At 33.4% G+C, this 22,317-nt stretch overlaps 3 protein-coding genes across 5 annotated transcripts; 2 read left to right on the plus strand and 1 right to left on the minus strand.

Moving 5' to 3' along the window:
- Nucleotides 1-42: 42 nt before the first annotated feature.
- Nucleotides 43-4,109, plus strand: LOC106673909 (splicing factor ESS-2 homolog). Of its 2 annotated transcripts, XM_014406295.2 has the most exons (8): nucleotides 45-318; nucleotides 393-505; nucleotides 2,136-2,350; nucleotides 2,420-2,650; nucleotides 2,737-2,993; nucleotides 3,497-3,656; nucleotides 3,718-3,886; nucleotides 3,944-4,109. In XM_014406295.2, exons 1-8 carry the CDS (start codon nucleotides 223-225, stop codon nucleotides 4,062-4,064), a joined length of 1,362 nt encoding a protein of 453 aa, XP_014261781.1. In that variant the 5' UTR covers nucleotides 45-222; the 3' UTR covers nucleotides 4,065-4,109. The 2 variants fall into 2 exon arrangements, with proteins under 2 accessions (XP_014261780.1, XP_014261781.1); XM_014406294.2 differs by lacking the exons at nucleotides 2,136-2,350; nucleotides 2,420-2,650; nucleotides 2,737-2,993; ... (1 more) ...; nucleotides 3,718-3,886; nucleotides 3,944-4,109 and having other exon boundaries at nucleotides 43-318; nucleotides 393-2,001.
- Nucleotides 4,110-5,992: 1,883 nt separating this feature from the next.
- On the plus strand, nucleotides 5,993-17,005 carry LOC106673919 (DENN domain-containing protein 1A-like). Of its 2 annotated transcripts, XM_014406307.2 has the most exons (14): nucleotides 5,993-6,279; nucleotides 6,369-6,527; nucleotides 12,858-12,995; nucleotides 13,061-13,202; nucleotides 13,664-13,717; nucleotides 13,783-14,040; nucleotides 14,336-14,437; nucleotides 14,504-14,731; nucleotides 14,808-14,984; nucleotides 15,156-15,188; nucleotides 15,937-16,112; nucleotides 16,168-16,333; nucleotides 16,391-16,555; nucleotides 16,625-17,005. In XM_014406307.2, the coding sequence occupies exons 1-14, from the start codon at nucleotides 6,263-6,265 to the stop codon at nucleotides 16,886-16,888; spliced, it is 2,079 nt and encodes a 692-aa protein (XP_014261793.1). In that variant the 5' UTR covers nucleotides 5,993-6,262; the 3' UTR covers nucleotides 16,889-17,005. The 2 variants fall into 2 exon arrangements, with proteins under 2 accessions (XP_014261793.1, XP_014261795.1); XM_014406309.2 differs by lacking the exon at nucleotides 15,156-15,188 and having other exon boundaries at nucleotides 5,994-6,279.
- Nucleotides 17,006-19,859: 2,854 nt separating this feature from the next.
- On the minus strand, nucleotides 19,860-22,295 carry LOC106673917 (6-phosphogluconolactonase). Its single transcript, XM_014406305.2, has 4 exons — nucleotides 21,680-22,295; nucleotides 20,295-20,578; nucleotides 20,136-20,227; nucleotides 19,860-20,070 (listed from the first exon to the last, which is right to left on the minus strand). Exons 1-3 carry the CDS (start codon nucleotides 21,996-21,998, stop codon nucleotides 20,138-20,140), a joined length of 693 nt encoding a protein of 230 aa, XP_014261791.1. The 5' UTR covers nucleotides 21,999-22,295; the 3' UTR covers nucleotides 19,860-20,070; nucleotides 20,136-20,137.
- Between the last annotated feature and the right edge of the window lie 22 nt (nucleotides 22,296-22,317).

Genomic DNA, 22,317 nt, shown 5'->3' on the forward strand with positions numbered 1-22,317 from the left:
TGATGTCGATTAGATCAGAATGACATCATTTTCTGTCATCTGAAACGAAACCTTCTAGAACGCACCATCACACAACCTCATTGACGCACGTTCTTCCAACCAACTTTGTTAGTTTAATTACGTTTATGTAAATCGTTAACTTTGAGTTCGTCTTCTCGTTAATGTAGACAGAATAACTTGAAGAAAATGATCGTGTAAACTTTTTTTGTGTCAAAGTTCGTCATGACTTCAGTTGAGTCAAACGGTAAAGAGGAGCTGCGCGATTTATTTGAATTGGATAAGTGTGTTAATTGGATAAAAAAGAACAATTATACAAAGGTAGGCATAATAATATAAAACAGTTATATTGAAAAGAGTGTTTTAATAATTATTCTGGACTGTGTTTGGTGTAGGTTTGTCTCCAATTCCCCGATTCTCTGCTGTCTTACTCAGTCGACATCGCCTTGTACATTGACAAAGAGACAAATAACAAAACCTTCATTCTTGGAGACACTTCATATGGAAGGTAGGCAACACAAGCAACATGAGTAAAAATAATAATATTGTTGATAAGGCGAAAGAGATAGTGGCGAAGGTCGATGATGTGGTGTTCAAACAGCCCAAAATCCCTGACAGAGTGTTTAAAAAGAGAAAACACAAAGTCTTAGACGAAGAAACTTACCTGGAAGAAATGGGCAAAATAATACAAAGAGACTTTTTCCCCGATCTTGAAAAAGTAAAAGCTCAAAATGAATATCTCGATGCGCTGAACAAGAACGATATTATCAAGCTGCGTGAGATTCATGCGAAATACACACCAGGCTCGCGGGTGAACACCGAGAGGGTTTTCAGCCCGGCAACCTTTGAAACGCCGATCGACACACGACCCAGGGAAGACGATGTAATGAGCACAGCTGGAAACGAAACAAAAAGAGATGAAAGTGGCTCGCAACAGTCTAAAGAGAACATGTCTTTAGATCACTACTTGGCATCTCATACCAGTGAAGATAATCAAAGTTTTGAAGACATCATTGAAGAGGCTGAAAGAAACCATAGAAAAAAATATTCATGGCTTTACAAAGAAGACGGCATAGATAAAAATGAGCAAAACAAAGCATTAGCGTTGCCTTCCATAGAACAGCAGGCTGACGGTATACCTAGAAAAATGCTGCTCGACTCCTGGACCTACAAAGACAAAAATTACATCATGTACGTTCCTGATGGAGTGGATTTGACTCCTGAAGAAAAAATTGAAATGGCAAAACGTAAACAAGCCATTAGTCATTCCAATACGAGGTTTAAGTCTAATCCGTTCGACGAAGCTGAAAATCAAGAGAGAATACAGGATTTAGCTCACAACCAGGCGAAAGTTTTGGACGGGAAAATCGGTGTTGACGGTAAAGAACTAGTCAGCGAAACCCCAAAAGTTAACGGTTTTAGCTTTGTGAAGACACCGTCTCCAGCCCCAGGAGTTAGCGAGTCCCCATTCATGACTTGGGGAGAGATTGAAGGCACTCCGTTTCGCCTTGACGGAGGAGATACTCCGTTAAGATCTACTCCTGGTCCATCTTACTTTTTACCTGAACCACCGAACAGGGAGAAAATTGCATTGAGGCTAGCTGATAAAGTCAACGAAAGACACAGGGATAAGAAGAAAAAAGCAATAGAAGCCGCTCGGCGACAGTTGTCTTCTCCTCTAAATAGGCCCGGTTCTCTTGACAGGCTACAAATGTTATCACCGGCGGCTAAAAAATTTGCGACGACTCATATAAGTAGGATGGGGAGTGACAAAAGTCTTTCATCATTTTATAGCCCTGTCCATAGGCCAGCAACAGGAAGTATTACGCCAAAAACTCCTAAAATTGGAACACCGATTTCACAAGCTCCGGCAACTATCACAACAGATAATCTCCTAAATCTAAATGTGAAGAGAAGACCACGTGCATCTGACTTTTTTAAATAATGACCTTATATAATTTTAAATTAAACCCAGTATAACATTGTATATTAATTTGTAATAAAAAAATTGAAAATATAATTTGAACTTTTATATATCAAATTTCCAAGGCTGTCATAAATCTCTTTTGGAAGAAGTATGTTATTCACCTTTTTTGTTCTATTTTTTGTTATAATCGTTAATCATTATCAATTTTCAGTTGCTGTGTAGACGAAGTCGCATCGAGGCATGTTCAAGGAGATGCAATCATACATTTCGGCCATGCCTGCCTAACAAATAATAACAGTATACCTGTTTTGTATATCCTTACTAAAAAATGTCTCAATGTGTTAGAATGTATTGATAAAATTAAACCCGTCCTTGAAAATGGAGACACATTAATACTTTATGATTCAGGATATTCACATTTAAGAAGTAATTATTATTGCAGTTTTCTAGTTGCTAATGATTATGTAGATATTAATAATTATGTTAATGTTTTAGATGAAATAGTACAATCTATCCCTGAAAGGTTTAAAGATTCTGTTGTTGTATCTGAGCTAGTGGACGGATCAGCTTCTAAACAATTTTGCGGGAAAAATTGTTGTTTACACGACAACAAAGATAGCCATTCTTCTTTGAGATTTTCTCGAGGATTTTGTGGTGATAGCTTTAAAACAGCAGTTTATATCGGATGCGATTCTTTAGTCGATAATTTTGTTTTAATGCTAAAAGGTGATTATTGAATTTTTTTGTTTCGACGTTTACTTTTGATTTGATAGTATATTTAGTTTCTATAATGGTGGGACTTCAAATTCCAGATGTTCAGTTCTACCAGTACAAAGAAAGTTCAGATTTGTGCGTTCTGAATTCATTCCAGGCTTATAAAAAGATCTCGTTCTTAATCGAAAAAATCAAAGATGCCAAAAAAGTTGGGCTGATTGTCGGCACGTTGTCAGTCGGCAAATATCTAGGCGCTATATCGCACATAAAAAAATTATGTAAACGAAGGAAAAAAAGGGTTTACATAATTTCAGTCGGGAAGCCAACAGTCGCAAAGCTTTCTAATTTTCCTGAGGTTTGTAAAAGTTTTTGCGTTTGCAAATTAATTAAAAACTGCTGTTTGTACAACTCTTTAGCATGAATCTTTTTTTTTATATTAAATTAAAATTTACTTAATTACTGTATTTTTTATCCTCAGCTCTGATAATATCATTACAACTAAACTACTGTAATTATTACATTTTACTTCAGAAAAACAATTTTTGTTTGATATTTGAAAAAGTTCGATTGACAAAGTTTGATCAATCCGGGTCTGCTTTTTTTCCGTTGGTATTTGTCTGCCAGGCATGTTTTCGCATTTCTCCATTTTCAGTGGTCCTTTTATTTTAACAATTTATCATTCTGACATTAAAGATCAGTAAGAATGTATTTTCTTCTTTGATCATCCTGAGGGTACAAGTTGTACCTTGCCTATTCACACAGTAATGCTGCACGATTATTGTTTCCAATTCCAAATTCCAAGTTGTTAAAAAAAATTTAAATTTTTTTGTTACAAAATTTATTAAAATTATTTTGTAGATCGATGTTTTTGCCATATTGTCTTGTCCAGAAACCAGTTATCTCGATAGTAAAACATGCATGCAGCCAATAGTTGGACTCCTGGAGCTTGAACTGGCTCTTAATGAGAATAGAACCTGGGATAACACATTTTCCAAAGATTTTAGAGACTTAGTAGAAGGTATGGATGATATAACGGTAATAATAATTGAAAGAACAAATCTGATAGTTTAATTATATAGGTGGTGCTGATTTCATTCAGTTACCTGAAGGCGAACCCAGTGATGACTTAGATGTCTCTTTAGTAACTAATAAACTTCAAGGGATACAAGGCTGTACTTTAACATCTCAAGAAATAGCAGTGAATCCAAACATGAGTTTACGGACGAGTGATTTCTCTAGTCGGCCAAGGTATTTATTTTTATTTTTTTATCTCTGTGATTTCTTATGTAAATTTATATACTTTAGGACATGGGATGGGCTTCAACTGACAATTGGAGACACACCTGTTGTTAAAGCTGAAAAAGGAAGGTCAGGAACTGCACAAGGATATGTAACTGAGGGAGAGACAATCAACAATTGTAGCTGATTAACTTTAAATATTTAGAAAAATATACTAGTAATTTTTGAAAAATTTCTCCTCATTAATCCTTTTCATTATCATACTAATGTTAGGTATTATGAAAACGTAAAGTGTTATTTATATCTGATTTACCAAAGATGTAAACCAATGTAATGTAAAATTTGTTAGGGAAGTAAAAGTTGACTATTATTTCCTTAACTTTTTGTAAGAAGTGAAAACACATATAACAAACAATGCAAACTATCAAGTACTTTGAAAATTGTCTTGACTGATGCAAATTAAAATTGAAATTTTTTATCAGTGCCACCCAATATGAGCATTGTGCTTGGGCATGGCAGCGAGTATTTGAGTCCCGGTTCTGAATTTTGGAAAAAAGATCTGTATGTAGTACTGCCAGATATCTCATTTTGGGTATACTGAGAGTGAATGTATTTTTCAGTATTAGAAATATCGACCACTGTTTCACTCATGAACACTGGATCGAGGTATCATCTTGAAGAAAGCAAATTCAATTGTTGTTCAAGCTTTCAACCTATTTTAAGGTCATCATCAGGGCAAAACAATCTTAACTGTCTGTCTCCAGATTGACATATTTAAGTTTTTTACAGGCGATCTCAAATTTCCTTGAAGATCGACTCGGCCTGACATAGTCAAGCATTGTTCAAAGCCTAATTACCTTGAGAAATATTGAGTATTCTGGGATGTATTAACACAAATGGAGCAGCTCATTCCCAATTACCCCAAGTAATATCAAGTACACTGGGGTAATGTAAATTAATGAATTAGTGTGAATGGAGGGACATCCCCAGTTACCGTGTGGGATATCAAGGACTTTGAGGTAATGTGAAAGAATTGTGGCGTGTGAATATAATTTATTAGCTTGAAAGGAGGGCCATATCCCCAATTATCTCAAGAATATCAAGTACTCTGGGTAATCTGAATGTAATTTATTAGTGTGAATGGAGGGTTTATTACCAATTACCTTGAGGAATATTGAGTATTCTGGGGTTATGTGAATGTAATTTATTAGTGTAAATGGTGGGCATATTCCTAATTACTCCTAGGTTTATAGAGTTCTCTGGGGTTGTGTGAATGTAATTTATTAGCGTGAATGGAGGGTTTATTATCAATAACTGTGGGGAATATCGAGTACTCTGGAATGTTATGTGAATGTAATTTATTAGCGTGAATGGGGGGCTTATTCCAATTGCCCCAAGGAATATCAAGTATTCTGGGGTTATGTGAATGTACTTTATTATTATGAATGGCAGGCTAATTCCTAATCACCCTGAGGATTATAGAGTATTTTGGAGTAATGTGAATGTAATTTATTAGTAGTACCACAAGGACTGTCAAATATTCTGGGGTTATGTGAATTTTGTTAGTGTTAATGGAGGGACTTTTTTCTAATTACCATGGGGAATGTTGTGCACTCTAGGGTAATGTGAATGAATTGTAGTGTGTGAACATAATTTATTAGCTTGAATGAAGGGGCTCATTCCCCTTTACCCCAAGAATATTGAGTAGTCTGAAAGAAGTCAATGTGTGAATGTAACTTTTTTTAAGAATGTTTCAAAGTTTAAAGCATAATCGAAAATTATGTAATCTTGCATTGTATTGTACAAAAAGTTGTCTATTTTGCACATTAACTCAAAAGGATGTTGAAAATGTAAAATTTCACGTTTTTTTTAATACAAATTTGTGTAATATTGCAGTTGAGGAATTGAGAAAGGATTTTAATGCGTCGGGGCTTTTTTATGGGTCAAGTGCAGTTAAGTAAGTTTTTTCTGAAGCGGTGAAAAGTTCAGATAAGTTCTCAAACTTAAACTTGTACTTTTAAGTTAATTCTTAGCGGCATTGCTTTGTATTTGTAGACGATTACGTTTAGTGGTTTTTGGGTAAATTGACCAGTTTAAATAATGTGACGAGTTGTTTGAGCGGGGAAAAACGGAAAAAAAATTATTTTTATTTTGCGTCATTGGCGACACAGCCATTCCAAGAAAAAGGGAACTCCCAGCAGAGAAAGGACGGATCGTCGGTGGGGGTCGCCCGATCGCAGATCACTCCCTCTCTCGCCGATATGACTCAGTCGTTTCAACCTGTTATCCTTTAACCATCCGTTTGTTCACATTTCACATCTCCTCATGAAATTGTCGAAATAGGCCCTGACCCCTCAGGAAAAGGAGATTCCCGTTTCCTGTAAGATGGGATCGAGGATACGGTGAGTCAGCCCTTGATTTATTCCCGAATCGGACAAATTTTCCTCTCCGTCTTTTTCTTTATTGTGATCGCCCTTCTTTCCTGTCACAGGGAGAATGTCTATCATTTGTTCGAGTGTTTCTGCGAGGTGGTCAAGCCTCAGGCCGGCGTCAAGGATGCTTGGATCATCCAAAAGTTCCCGGACTCCTACAAAGACGAGGAGGTGCTCAAGTCCGTACCGCAGTTCTCGTATCCTTGCGAATTTGACAAGTAAGTCCCAAGCCGTTTATTGACATAACATTTCAAATATAACAAAACATTTGTAAATGCTAAGTTGTTGGTAAGCACATGCTTATCGAAATATGTTCTCTTGCTCTTTTCATAATAAAGAATAATCTAATCTCTCGGTGAGATATTACAAGTCCATTTGTCAGTCACATATCTAGAAAAATGACAATACTAGGCAAGGAACATCACCACAATCTCAAGATTAAAGAAGTGTGTCAATAGAACAACAATAGCAAAACAAAAGTTACATTATTGATAATTTCCAATAGCCAATGTTTTGGCATCTTCAGTGGAGCATTTATGTCATCTATGTTATATGTGCACTTTTATTTTGAATATGACAAACATAAAGACAACATGTGGAGATCGTGAGATGTGGTAGTGTGGACGTATGTTTAGGAAAACATTTTCTTTATCGTGCCAACGTTTCGATCCAAATGATCTTAATAAAAATCAAAACGTTGGCACAGTAAAGAAAATGTTTTTCTAAACCTACGTGATACCAGATCGCATCTCATGATCTCCAAATAATCATTAATTAACGGTCACTAAACACCACAAAGACAACACTCGATCACTGCAGATGGCAAAATATGACAAATCAGGATGATTAGAAATGACCAAACTTCATTTTGTTCATCGTTCTATAGACCTCAAAAAACCTTGCAAAAACTACTGTAAGCAATGTCTGGACCGTGTTAATATTGGAATGAACTGCAAGCCAGCCACAAGTCTAACTTTACGAACTTGAGGGATGAGCTTATTCACAAAGAGGTCTTATCTCACGCTCATCAACACTAGTATCTAAATCCTTCAGCGTCTTCCAGCATCTCCTATCTGAAACTTCTGTATCCTTGACAGTTTATCTGTATTCATGGATATGTCCTTGCTGGCTCTGGCTGAGCTGTGCCAGATGGTTATCTCCTTTCTTTCAAGGGATGATTTTTGCCGGCCGCACAACAATCCAAAATTTATGGTGACCCTCAGATTTTTTGGGAAACATCTTTGTACCCTACTGGATGGGAGAGCCGATTTACACCCTCATAAGAAAAATATTTTAAAAGCCTTTAAGTATTTCCTTGTGTTGACAACTATTCCTAACTTATTTTAACTTATATTTAAACTGGCTTACACTACATTTCCTAAAAACTCATCATTCAAATACATTCACCATTTTAACATGTTGGAAAGACATTTTTATATTGGCAGTTCAAAGATTATTGTGCAATGTGCAAAACACTCCTGATTAGTCGATTTGTTTGAAGCCAAAAGAAAATGTTGGTGATTAAATATGACTGGAATAATGTCAAACTACACTGCAGGTCAAAAAAGTTTAGCCATTTCTGAATTGTGGTAGTAAAGTCTTTTACCGTGTACAGTCTGATTATATGACAAATTACAATATTATATATTTGTGTAGATTACATTTTTATTTGTAAGGTAAACTTTTAAAAATATCAATGTAGTGTTTTTTCCCCCCTTCTCTGGACTGCTGAAAATAAATTTTGGGCCTGCAACCTTGTCAATAGAGGTAGCCAGTTTCTCGAAAGATAGAGGCATGGACCTTGAAACACATGCTCGTGAATGCTACCTTTGTTTTGTAATCTTTGTAGCAAACCTGGACTCACAACGCCAAACCCGGAGCATCCTGAAGCATATCCTGAAATGTTGTGTTTTTAATCTTATCCAGTTTTGCAGATACAGTCCACTCTTGATAATTCAAATTATCAAGAGGAAAGAAAAAAAAAATATATTAAGAGTTGATAGGCATTTTTAAAGGTTCTTACTTCAGTTGTACATGTTTAAAACATCATAAAAATAATGAAAAAATGGAAAAAGATCAACTGTAGAACATTGTTACGTGCTATTAAAATAATTCATGAGACGGGTTTGTTTCTATGTGGCCTGGCGACCTTTGTCTAAATGGTTGCCAAAACACAAAATCCAAACATAACAAATTTGAAGAAACTTTAGGCCGCAAGGAAGTCAACAATACATGGAAATTGAGAGGAACATTACAAATAAAAAGTTCAAATTAAGAAGGGAAGTGGCTCTATTCCGATTTATAAAATGTTCACTCTTCCCCCCTTTTTCTTTTTAATATTTTGTATTAACGAGTATGTCAAAATATACAGAATTTTTCGATTTACCAAAGTGACCTGCTGATGAGTTTGTGTTATCAAGAAACTTGAATTATCAAGTTTCACATTAACAAGAGTAGATTGTACATATATTACATATATATTTTATTTTTTTAATTTTTAATAGATAGTTCCTACTCACTTTTACTTATAAAAAAGATTGAACAACCCACTCACTCCACCATTTATCATTTCTGTACATATATTTTCCCCAAAAGTTATGGAAATAGATAATGGGGGGCATCGGTGGCCGCAAGGTTTAGTCTTTGACACACTCTCATCACTGTAAGGTAAAGGTCCCGGGTTCGAATCCAGTGGCCCTGCATTCGAACCTGACATACTTACAAATGGGCTTTTTTTCACAAAAAAAAACACCAGCACCCGGAGGGTTTATATGACCTCTGCTGTTGCGAACCCTTGTAAAAAAAAAAAAAAGATAATGTATCAGATGTAAACAGTTTACAGATTTAAATATTCAACATTTTAGTTAACTAATGTATAACTTTTTCATGAATATGTTGTTTCTGTTTTGAATATCTGGTCTAATCGGTTGCAGCAAAAATTTCATTAAATTTAAAATTGAGACTTTCGAGAAATTGCATTTAAAGTTTTTTCCAAAAGTAAAGGATACAATTATCCTACTAACATGCTTTTCTGATTCTCTCGACATTAACAATTTAGCAAGGGGGTTAACATCCAACTTCACTTCCTAGCAGTAAATCACCTATTAGACTGTTGGTGGCATAGCTTGCTAATAGGCTAAAGGGACTACGGTGTCCCCATACCCCTTAGAGTTAGTCATTCAAATGCCTCAACCATCCCTCACTAAATGCTCCTATCGACCACATATGCCTTCATTCCTAACTCCTTCAACATCCACTACCCTCCCCTTGTAAATAGTCTTGGACTATACAGGGAACAGAAAACAGCATCCACCCCCATCAAAGACCCAAGCCAAATACACTTTGGCAGCCGGGATTAAAGGTGGTCTCTAATGGAGTGGCTGTTTAATTCCTCCGCTACCCCTGGAAATAAGAAAATGAATAAGAAAAAAATTAAATGTTACCCTTGTTGACTGGAGACAAACTGTTTGGATATCCAATCCACAGGGGAAAATAAGGGAGAGTACCTCCTCGTTCGCAAGCAATGAAACAGCACCTGGGAAATCAATCCCCACAAAAATGAGGGTTCTGAAACATCAGGTAGACAGCAATAAAAAGATTTGGAAAACCAAAACAACCACAGATTTATACCTGTTAGACCAAATATTGCAAAAATAAACATAATAATCATGGAATAGAATGGTTTGAAGGAGGATGTCATTCCTTGGCTCCATATAAAGAGCATAGGATTTTCAACTTAACGTACTTCTCACTGTAGCACAGAAATGATATACTGAGATTTCCTCTTGGGGTTATAGGGTGTGAAACTGTAGCTTGATTCCTATCATATTTGATCAGTCTAATCTTGCTGTTTTAGTCTGTTAGATACATTTCAGCTTCTTTACTGATTACGGCAGAAGGCCAAATTTGACAGGCCAAAACAGAGAAGACATGAAGACAAAATGACCAACCTATTGGGTTGTCCGGAAAATAATGCAGGATTTTAAGTTTTCATTAAAAAAAATCTATATAAAATATTCTGTTTACGTTTACAGGATTACTCATTTGTATGAATGTCAACACTTATTAATCCTCTTCCAAATGATATTGTTTGTTTACCTCTGTAGCATTCCGCTACTTGGAAATAATTCAGTCATCCTTATAATGTCAAAGCGAGAATTTCGTACGATTTTCTTTTACGAGTTTAAACTCGGCCGAAGCGGAGCCCAAACGGCTAGAAACATTAACCAAGTCTGGGGCGAGGGTTGTGTTAATGAGTGCACTGTGCAAAGGTGGTTTAAAAAATTTCGGGAGGGAGATTTCAGCCTTGAAGATGAAGAAGGTCGTGGAAGGCCTTCCTCTCTTAATGATGATGTTCTGCGATCAGTGGTGGAAGAAAACCCCAAAACAACTGTTCGAGAACTTGCAGAGCAACTCAAAGTCAGTAAAACGACCGTCGCTGACCACCTCAAGGCGATTGGAAAAGTGAAAAAACTCGAAAATTGGGTTCCACACTCATTAAACGATCGCCAAAAAATCAGCGCTTTGATGTTTGTGCATCACTTCTTTGTCGAAACAAAAATGACCCATTTCTGGCCAGAATTGTTACATGTGACGAAAAGTGGATTCTCTACGATAACACTAGACGTTCTGGACAGTGGCTCGACAAAGGAGAAGCTCCAAAGCCCCCAACTCATCAAAAAAAGGTAATGGTTACGGTATGGTGGGCTTCATTTGGTTTAATACACTACAGCTTCTTAAATCCTGGCGAAACCATCAATGCTGAATCATACTGTAACCAAATTAATACCATGCATCAGAAATTGGCAGTAATGAAGCCCTCTTTGGTCAATCGGAAAGGGCCCATTTTGTTGCATGACAACGCTCGACCACATGTGTCACGTGTAACGTCACAAAAATTATTGGAGCTTGGCTATGAAACTTTGCCTCACCCACCCTACTCTCCGGACCTCTCGCCTACTGACTACCATTTTTTTAGACACCTGGACCACTACTTACAACACATAATATTCAAAAATCAAACGGAACTGGAAAATGCATTTATTGACTTTATCAATTCTAAAAATTCTGAATTCTACTCAGACAGAATTAATAAGTTACCAACACGTTGGGAGAAATGTATTGAGAGTATGGGAATTTTGATTAAAGAACATTGCTTTAAAGTAACTAGTTTCTTTTTTTTTGTTTAATACCAAAATCCTGCATTATTTTCCGGACAACCCAATACAAATAGACCAACTCAGTTTTGCATTTTTTTTTTTTTTTTTTTTTAACTGGGTTCGCAACAGTAGAGGTTATCTAAACCGTTAGTGTGCCGGTGTTTTTGATTTTGCTATTATTAAATTTTTTATTGTATAATCTTATTGAATCTTGTCAGTTGAACTGATTAAAGAACTAGAAAAAGTACAATAAATTACAAGTCTGCAGAGCTTGTAGTTTCTTTTTATCATCCATTATAAAATCAACAAAATGACGTAATATTTTATTTATTTTTAAATGTAACCCGACAAAAAATTTACAACTGCCAAAACCATGCGTTTGGTTCTCAAATTTGAATTGGATGACTCATTGAGTGTATCGTGCTTAGTAGGTGGTTTGAAAAATTTGTAACGGGTGAATCAAGCCTACAAACGGAGCAAAGTTCAGGTTGACCTTCTGGTAATAAACTCTATGAATCGCTATTGTGACCTACCACACAAAAAGGTATCTTACAGTCAGACTTGTTAACTGTCAAAACAAACTAGGCTTGTCACATTCAAGTGTGAATTTTTCCTTAGGCACACAAAAGTAAGAGAGAGTAAAAAGCCTACAATTGTCCGAATTTCTGGAGACATGCTGAATGATTCCTGCGAAAACGTCTTATGTGACAGAAACAGGTCAGCATGTTTTACTGGTGACAAAGCAAAGCCAGTTCAGAAAAAAGACAATTATCTATTTTATTTATTTATTTTTATTTTTTTAAATTTTGAAGTAACTATCCCCTATGCAGTAGTATCCAAAGTATCCAGTAAGAATTTAACACTGTAACTAGTTCTTTTATCATAATCTCTGTTGATGATGCTACAGAGGCATCGGTGAGTTTTACCTTATAGCTGATGTTATTGTGGCATCAAGCTCAGAAATTGCTCTTAAAAAATATCTACCTGAAAATAAGTCCGACATTGACAAATTAAAGATACTTGGTTCTTTCAGACTTCATTTCTTTTACTCACATCAATAATGAAAAAACATTTTGTACATTTGGTAAAAAATGAAATAGAAAACTTATTTTTTCCACCAAAATTGAAGGGGGTTGAATAAGCAATTATGTAAAAAATAAATGTTAAATTAAATTTATCTTAAGTGGCTCATTATATTCAAAGAGCAATTTGACTTTTATAATTTATTATTGTGTTAAAAAATTAGTAATAATTAGTAGAAATTGTCAATTATAATTTGAATTGTTTGAGTATGGTTTCTACACACCAATGTATAAACTTTGATAATGTTTAATTGAATAATTTTCTCAACGTAAAATTTTATACATGTATTCATTTTCATTTTTCCAGCTCTGTGATACAACATTACTCATTTGTCTTAACAAGCGTCGATTCAAAATGGACCTTCGGCTTCTGCAGACACGACCCAAAGTCTTCGACTGCCGTTGTCATCCTAAGTTTTCTCCCATGGCACGAAGCCTTTTATGAGTAATTACACTTTTACCACAATTGTAATTTTTATGAAAGTCTACGAGTGACCTTTTCATTTTCAGAATGTTGAACAAAATATCTGAACTGATTCACAACCACACGCAGACAGATTTTCTAACTCCGTTCCTCTCGCATGTATACTCTAGCAAAGTACCTGATCCTGGAACGACTATGGAATATCCGTTAAACAATGGCACTAATAATGTAAGTTTATCGCCTGGACCAATTATATTTTCATTTCTTATTTAAATTTCGTTTCAACCGGCATACAAATAGTTGTAGTTTTGACAAGGTTTACGTACAGTGGGAAAAAATTTACATGTCTATAGATATGTTTGAAGTTGCCCTTTACAGATTAGATTGATTCTTATTTGTCATGTAAATGAATGTCAAAACCCAGTTCCAATTCCTGTGGGAAATACCAACTGACTCCTTTGCAAATGTCGTTTTTATTTTTTTCCGAAATAAACAAAACTGGTGATTTGAAAGGGAAAAGAATGAATTAATTTTTAGGAACTTTTAATATTTTTATTTTTATATTCCAAAATTCACCAAAAAGAGTATTTAAATCTTAGTTAATTATCCTGCAAACATTTTTAATGACAATTTCATTATGTCATAACAGGAATGGAAAATTACTAAAAAAAATATGTTTTCATTTGTAGATGTTTAAATGTCATGCTCCTAAGCAATTTCAACTACCAAGCATACCTGAAAATGTAAGTAGAGAAAAATTTTAAACCCAATTTTGAAGAGGTTTTTGCAATACGTTCGATCTTTTCAGAGGAATTTAACGGAATATTACAATGCAGTCGACTGTGATAATATGATAACAATATTTGCCTCGATGCTCTATGAACGGAGGATAGTTTTCACTTCAAAAAAACTCTACAGGTTGAGCGCATGCGTGCAAGCTGCTAATGCTATAATCTATCCGATGAACTGGCAGCACATTTTCATCCCTGTCCTTCCGTTGAATCTAGTCGACTATCTCCTTGCCCCTATGCCTTATCTTATAGGTGTGCCAAATGCTCTTCTTGATGTAAGTAATATCCCTCTATAATAATAATAACAATAATAATAATGAAGATTTTAAAAAATATTAAAGGGGCTAACCCTTGTTGAAATCCAGCAGAATTTTTATATTAATAACATAAGTCGTCATGAAATGTCCTTAATCTTCTTATTGAGAAAAAAAAAAGCTTTTAAAGTACAATGAAGTCGTTCAGGGTCATTCATTTAAATAAATTGATACTGTTCATTCACACTTTGTTAAACAGTATTTTGCCAGTGAGTTCTCCTTTGGTGCTCTATTGAGTTTGTTTTGTTTACTCTAGAAAGTGAGAAAAGTCGATGTTGGAGATGTCGTTATCCTGGATGCCGACAACAATTCTGTAGAAACACCATTTGATGATGTCTCGAGTCTTCCACAAGATGTTGTAAGTTAAAGTTTGATAATTCTTCATTTATTTCTTTATTGTTGTTGTATCATGAAATATTTACAGGTAAAACAATTGAAAACGCAGCTTCGTAACAGGGCGGCTCTTCTGGGAGATGGGGTCAGTCGGGCGTTCCTTAGGGCGTTGGTACACCTGATAGGAGGCTATCGAGACGCGTTGAATGTCCACCAAGGGGAAAAGATAACATTCAACAAGGACGCTTTTGTCGAATCGAGGCCTCCGAACATTCAGCCGTTCCTTCGGAAAATGCTTGATTTGCAAATATTCCAACAAGTCAGTTTATTTAAAATTTAAACACATGTAACTTTTTCTGATTTTAATTTTTGTTTTGTTTTAATTACGTATTCAGTTTATTGATGAAAGGTTAGCGATGTTGAATGCTGGGCTTGGTTTCTCGGACGAATTTGAACACGAAGCGTGGAACTACTGTGATAAGAACAGTTCACGATTAAAAAATCAATACAAAGAATGGACAAATGCCATGAAAAAAGAAGGAAGTGCATTTTTCAAAAGTGTAAAAACGAGAGTGAGTTTTATATGTTTAATTAATTTGTTTTTTATTTTATTTTTTGCTTCATTTAAATTTAATTTAATTTAAGGACTGTTTTTTGTATTGCATGAATATATTTTTATTTATTTTTTGTTTTGTTTTGGCTTGTTTGGTTTTGCTCAATTTTGGTTGGTTTTGTTAAAATAGGCAAATCCAGCAGTGAAATCTGCAGTAAAAACTGTAAGTAAATGGGTATTTTGATCATTTATAATTCTTCATTAACGCTTCTATTTCTTTTGCCTAACCTCAAGAGTCCAATAACTATTTGAATAAAAAGAAATGAGAACAAATAAGAAATATGTTTTAATTCAGTAAATGAGAACATGCAACAGTTCAGAGACAAAAAAAATAGTTTTAAAAAGTTCATAATCTAAGACATTTATATGGGAATACCTAGAAACACTTAATTTCCACAAAAAAAAAGTACAATCATTTATTTAGGTCGTTACTGATCATTTTGATCTGCCTGTCCCTGCTGGTTTGACACTGAAATGGCACTGAAGAAACATCTACAGAGAAGAAACATCTGGCAGGCCAACCCAGTAGAAGACAGATCAAAATGATCGGTAATGACCAAATTATAGGCTTATCACCTTGCAGATCGCTGTAGAAATGCATGATTTAATTAAAAGCCCTGTTTCAAAAATAACTAGTCACATTGACTTTTTTTAAAAGTTGTTACTGTGGTTATTTCAGTTTTCACCCTAAAATCCTTGTATTTGGTTAACATATTGTTACACAATTAATGATTATTATTATAATTTAATTATTAATTATTATTGTGTATTGGTATGTTTAAAATAATCTAAAAGATTGATTGTGATTTATGCTGGCATTTGCAAATAAAATAAATCTCTGTTTCGATTTTCTCTTATTCCAGGACTATTTTTTCTATTTAAAAAAATTGTAATAAATTATTTGATCTTAGGCTAAAGAAAGAGGAAAAGACTTAGGGAAAGCATACAAAGGAATAAAATCAAAGTTTAAAGATTTTGGAGAAGATAAAGGACGGCCTAGAAGTCAGATATCAACTTCATCCGGTTCATCGTCATTTAGAAAAGATCTACTTACAAAACAAAGAAGAAGTGCTGCACCTGATATAAGGTAGCGATTAATTTAATTTTTTTTTTTCAATTTAATTAATTGCTTGATTTTTCAGTCAAAGCCAAGCACCATACACTGTTTTAACTCCAACCTCTCCTGATCATGGGGAATGTTCAAATCTGCAGCTGTCTCCTTTGAACATGGATTTGATGGGAGACCTGCAAGATGTCCTTTTTAATAAGTGTTCCCTACTTGACACTCCGGTTCAAACGCCAAATAAGGTTGTGTTTCAAATTTATCTTTTAATTAACTATGTTGACATTTTTCTTTTATTACAGATCAAGCCAGTGAGGAGCTTTGACAATTTCAAAACCGGGAATGGAACAGTACTAGATAATTCAATTTTTGGTGAATCAGCAGCTGCAGGGAGTGATGACAGTGTTTTCCTTTTAGGCGCCAAAACGGAACATGTTCAAAAACTAACTCCAACACATAAATCTCAAGTATGCTTCTTTCTCCTGTGTTAACTTTCCAGATAGAGAAAAATATAACTTTTTTTCTTTTTGTTGAAGGTAAAATCATCAAGTAGTGATACAGTCGATTTGATTCGTCTTGATTCGACCCCGAGCGATGAATTTGATCCGTTGGAAAACGGCGAACTTGTCGGGCACAGTTTAACAAACCCACTTTATCCGTATTATACATCTCGGCAAGCATCAGACACACATCGGGATATGGATTTACTTAGAGAGTACGGCTTAGATTTTAATAGCATATCCTCGGCACCGCAGCCTCTAGCCCAGGCTGCTCAAAGCAATTGGACTAAGTTTGAATAAATGGGTGGTATTCACCGATATCTTCCATATTTGGCTTCCTTCAATCCCCAAAACAATATTTTAATTTATTTATTTTAATTCATATCAGATCGGCAATATATATTACAATTTAATTCATAAACATTTGGGGATTTATTTATTTTTTGATAATATTTTTTTAACCCAAAATATCAAATTTAATTTTAATAGAGGTTTATATTTAAATGAATCATGAGAAATCATTATTTGTATATATTATAAAAGTTATATTTCAACTAGTCCAAAGTTGAATTTTAATATATTACTTTAGTTACCGAAATATATTTTATTTGAAATACTCATATAATTTTCATCGCAATTTTAAATGTTAGCAGTTAGTTTTGTTACAAATTTAGGTTAGTTGTAATATTATTTATCTAAGATTTATTTGAAATGTTTCATCTTTTAGTGCAATTTTTAGGAATCTCTCAAGATTGATTTCCCTTATTCCAATTTTGTTTTGTTTTTTTGCATTGAACAAATATTTACACAAATGAGACTGATGTAAGGACTACATTATTATAACAGTTTTCATATTTTAAAAATCCGGCTTCTAAAGTTGGCCTAGGGGGTAAAAAAAGGTGTCTCTAGTTTTCAGAAACACACAAATCTTAGAAAGTTTTGAAAAAAATGTTAGTAGAGCATAAATTCAAACAATGTTTAATGGTTTTGCAAATATTATTTTTATGAAAACAAAATTTTCCTATTATTTATTTCTAATACTACTAAATGTTTAATTTTTTTTTAAAGAAAAATGGAATGTAGTAAACTGTGATAATTAGAGAGAAAAAAAGATATTTATTATTAAATGATTGGAATTATTGTTTTGAAAATTGTTTTTAGTATTTTCTTGTTCACTGAAAAGACTTATTTCTATGTAATAATTTTAAATTTGGGGTATGCTAACAGGACAGTTTTGCTCAAATGTATCATTGAATCAATATCATTCCTTAATCTTGTATTCAACAATATTTATTATAATCATCGGTGCATGGGATGTGAACACAAGATCAATCACCAAATATTTAAATAAATGTATATGCCAAAAATTTAAATAAATAGGTGTTTCTAATTGTTAGAAATTGTATATCTTGTGATATATTTTGAAACAAGTGCACACAAATAAAACCTGATATGAGTTATGATTTTGCACCTTGTAATTAAGAAAAAAAAATGTGTATAAAGGCCAATATTTTTTTTAACAACAACATTAATAACATGACCGCATTGTAAAAAATAATTGTATAAATGTTTTGTTATTGTATCAATAATTTATTTCATTTCTCTAAATATTAATTTTATACATAGTGTTTCATCTTGTTCATATTCTTATTATAAATAATTAATCCTAAATGTCCTAGTGCTCAATTTTGTTCAGTTGATAACATAATTAGTTAGAACAAAATTATTGTTTTCAACCTAGTTATGTGAATCTGAATTAATAAAAGGAAATAAAATTGTGTACATACATATAAAAATACATAATCAATAATGTTAAAATTTGTTCTGTTTATGTTGTTAAATATATTTATTTGGTTCGTATTTTACAAATATGATTCTCTTTAATATCCACCTTGTTTTCATTATTTCAAATTTCAACGACAGGTAATATAATGACATAATGATAAAATGACTTAATCAAACAATTCCGCATCTCGTTGCAACTCAAAAATTCACTTGTTTGAAAACATACAGATATAAAGTTGAAAAATCAAGACTTGTTCGAATGTTCTTTCCAAAAAGTCGTCATAGGAATAGAAAAAGCAAGTAATTTACTAAATAGTATTATTTGAATATCGGTTTCTGTCTTTGTTATGCATATATTTCAAGGTTTATTATACATCAGTTGTATTGTTGTTATGTACGGTAAGAAAATATGTTGTACTAAAAGAGATTAGATACATAAAAAGTTATAAAAACCAAAAGATGCATCCAGTAAAGTACGCCAAAGAAAAATTGCTTTTGGAAAAAATCAAATTCATTATAAACATTCTTTAAATACTAAATACAAATAATTTCCAATGCAATAAAAAATTGACATTTTTGGCTGTATTCGCCATGAGCATTTTTTCTCGCACTTCTGGATTTTACCCAATTCAAAGTTAATTCGACCTCCAGAAAGCTTAATTATTCTTCTTTCAGTCTTTGTCACTTTAATTGAGAAAAATCAGGCTGAAATCAACAAAAACTTCACATTTTATTTTATATCTCCAGTTTATATACCAGAGATTAGTGAAAAATACATTAACCTGCCAAATCCAGCAAAAATAAAATGTGAATTACGCATGTCTGAATAAAGAGATGTATGTCAGAGATTAAGCTACAAATTATTAAGATTAATAATTTGGACATTATAACTTTAGAATTGTCAGGTGATTATCCTGTATTTTATGATTACTCTAAATGTTTCATCAAAGGTTTGATCTGATTTTGTCATCTTCAGCAGTAGGTTTGTGTGTTGTCTCTTGTATCAAAAACAACTAGAATAAAAAAGGACTCAGTTTAAAAAATGATACTAATGAACCTACTGAAATGCCAAAATGTGACAGAATCAGCGATGATAAGCTAAGGTGATAAGAAATGGTAAAACTTCTCTTAACTGAGTCTATCAGGCAAAAAATTCTCTGGTTTAAGGACTTAAAAAGCAAATTTGGCCTATCTGATCGAAAGTTCAACTCGTCAAATTTTTCTGCCAGTGAAATAAAAAATTATTTGACTTCCATAGATACAGCATAAAAGCAATAATTTCAGATTAATGCTAGTTGCCAGTTATACCACAATACCTCATAAAATATATCTTTTGATGACTCAAGAAGTAATTACGAATTATCTTCATACAATCACTCATTAATTTTCAGATGTAATGTTTAACCTTAAACAATAAACCATGGCAAAGAATTAATTAATGTATATAAGGAGAGTTACAATTTGTGATTTTTTTTTTTTAATTTTATTATATTATGCCTTTTCTTCCCAAATAAGTTTTATTTTGTTTACTTTCAACAATTTTTTTATAAAAAATACTTTATAGAAAAATATATAAATCACTTTACCACTGATATGCTTTTAACAACATACAAAAAATTAATTTTGCAAATTCCCATATTTTCATTATATATATATGAAAAATCAAAGTAGATCCTGTAATTAACATTTCTGACCACCTAAAACAGAATAATTAATGTAAAATGTTTTTTTAATTTTATTACTCTGATCAAATAAATTTTACCATTATGGCTTTTTGTCCATTAACCAATGGACTTTGCCATTGGTAGGTAGGACCAAACCAGCTGGAAAATTTGCAGCCTTTTTACATATTTTCTATAACAAAACAAATAAAATAAAAATTAGCTAAATAAATAAACCGATCGGTCGATTAATCCCTTACCCTAAAAACTTCAACTTTTTGCTCTCCGGTAATTGCGAAAATGCATCCTCGCGAATTGTTTAAAACTGGCAAAGTAAAAGTCACCCGGGACGGAGGGGGCTTTGGCGAATCGTTTATAGGTGCCACCCAAACATTGTCTTCCTTCAAAAGTGGATGATCGGGGAAAAGGGAACACGTATGACCATCTGGGCCCATGCCAAGGAGCAGAAGATCAAATTCTGGCCATTTACAATCGGGAAAATGCTTTTTCAGTTTGTCAATGTATTCTTTAGCAGCGTCTTCAGCTGAAAAACAAATTAATAAAAATAATAAATAAAAAACACTTTTAATTAGCAATTTATATTTTGTCTTGCGCAATGCTGTTATAAGATAAGGAAAAGCTAATTAATGTTCAATAAAGTAACTTATCTATTAAATTCTATATTCAGCATAAAAATTTCATACAAATCATACCTGTATATGACAATTGAACTTTGAATAAATGAAAATTGGTCTGACCCCAGACTACCCAAGCATAAAAAAAACTATGTAATTCTTACTTAGTCATAGGTTCAATTCAGCACATATGTGTATGCCTGTGCAAATTTGAGCCTATATAAATCAATCAATAAATAAATGCCCTGTCAAAAGTTTAGCATGTTATTTTAGCAGTACATAATTTTTAAAAAATATTCAAAGGCATTTTTAATGTGTGTTTAATGTAAAAATAATTCTCATGCTGAATCAGCAGGGTCACTTATTGGTCAACCTTCATTACTCAAACGCAGAAACAGATCACTGAGGATTGCACCAAAGTGCATTTAAGTAGTTATTAAACCTGCGAGTAATGCCTGACCCTATGTCCGTCCAGCAAGAGTGCACCATCTCATAAACCAACACCCAGCATAACTTTAATATTTGTATAATTGAATTAATCTACAAATGATTAAATTAGTAGTTTATTGACAATACAATTTGTACAATACAAATTGTAGTGTGTTCTGAGTAGAGAAAAATAACATATTAATCAGTTATGTAGTATTTTTTGTTTGTAACGGAAATTATTTAGTGTTAGACTTATCGACCACTTTTTACTAATAAATACTCTGGATCTTGGTATTGTTTCGAAGGACTGTAATACGAACACTCAGTCCTTGGGGGTTGGGACCATTCATAAAAAACTTTATTATATCAAACCTAATTCAAGACAGCTTTAAGATTGTTTTGCACAGATGATGACCTAAAAATAGGGCAAAAGCTTGGCAGATAACAATTTGTTTTTTAATTTTATTTTTAATCCAGACAATACCAAGATCCAGAGTATAAATGGAAATGACATGCCTAAGCAATATCCTGTACAATAAAAACATAAATCTGCTTATTGACTCTGCACCGTCATCCAGTACCTGTTAGATTTGGATTGATGGGTACAAAGTTCTTTTCGTCCAGAGGTACTTTTCCCATCAGTTTTTTTTTATAAGCACCATATGTCGAATCGGCGTCTTGGAACGGTACGACACGCTCGTCGCAGAAAAACACGACCCACTTGTCCCACTCCGTCGATATGCCAGGAAGACCTTTGGAAAGGTAGTCGACCAAAGAGCCTCCCGACAGGCCGATTTTAAACAATCCACGCTCTCTGACCGAATCGTTTGAGTACGACTCGACAAGCTTGCACAGAGCGTTTACCACCTCATCAGAGGTGTCGAAACTCTGGATTTCCATTTTTACAAGCTCCACTAAGTAGGCTGATTACAGAAGGATTTACAATGTATGTACAACTGAAGAGGACGTTAAATTTGATTAATGTTGTAATGAATGAATTTAAATTTAAAAAAATATATATAACTACTGGTTCTCCATAAAAATACAGAAACTATACTAATTTATTATGGTACGAATAATACAATTGATTTTAATTAACAAATTGTAATGTGACAAAAATTAAGCCAATTACTATTTAAATAATAAAAAACAATTAATTGGTTATTTATTTAAGGCTGGGGAAAAAAATATTAAGCAGATGCTTACTAATGACATAAAT

The sequence above is a fragment of the Cimex lectularius genome, unplaced genomic scaffold (assembly GCF_000648675.2).
Source record: "Cimex lectularius strain Harlan isolate CLEC.00 unplaced genomic scaffold, Clec_2.1 scaffold15, whole genome shotgun sequence".
Lineage (NCBI taxonomy): Eukaryota > Metazoa > Arthropoda > Insecta > Hemiptera > Cimicidae > Cimex > Cimex lectularius.

Bases quoted from the DNA above. Each gene is read 5' to 3' on its own strand.
- LOC106673909 (XM_014406294.2), top strand. From the start codon at position 524: ATGAGTAAAAATAATAATATTGTTGATAAGGCGAAAGAGATAGTGGCG.
- LOC106673919 (XM_014406307.2), top strand. The intron at 13,203-13,663 runs GTAAGTTTATCG...TTTCATTTGTAG, and splicing joins TAAACAATGGCACTAATAAT to ATGTTTAAATGTCATGCTCC. The intron at 15,189-15,936 runs GTAAGTAAATGG...ATTTGATCTTAG, and splicing joins TGAAATCTGCAGTAAAAACT to GCTAAAGAAAGAGGAAAAGA.
- LOC106673917 (XM_014406305.2), bottom strand. From the start codon at position 21,998: ATGGAAATCCAGAGTTTCGACACCTCTGATGAGGTGGTAAACGCTCTG. The intron at 20,579-21,679 runs GTACTGGATGAC...TTTGTTTTTCAG, and splicing joins CATCAATCCAAATCTAACAG to CTGAAGACGCTGCTAAAGAA. The intron at 20,228-20,294 runs GTAAGGGATTAA...GTTTTGTTATAG, and splicing joins AAAAAGTTGAAGTTTTTAGG to AAAATATGTAAAAAGGCTGC.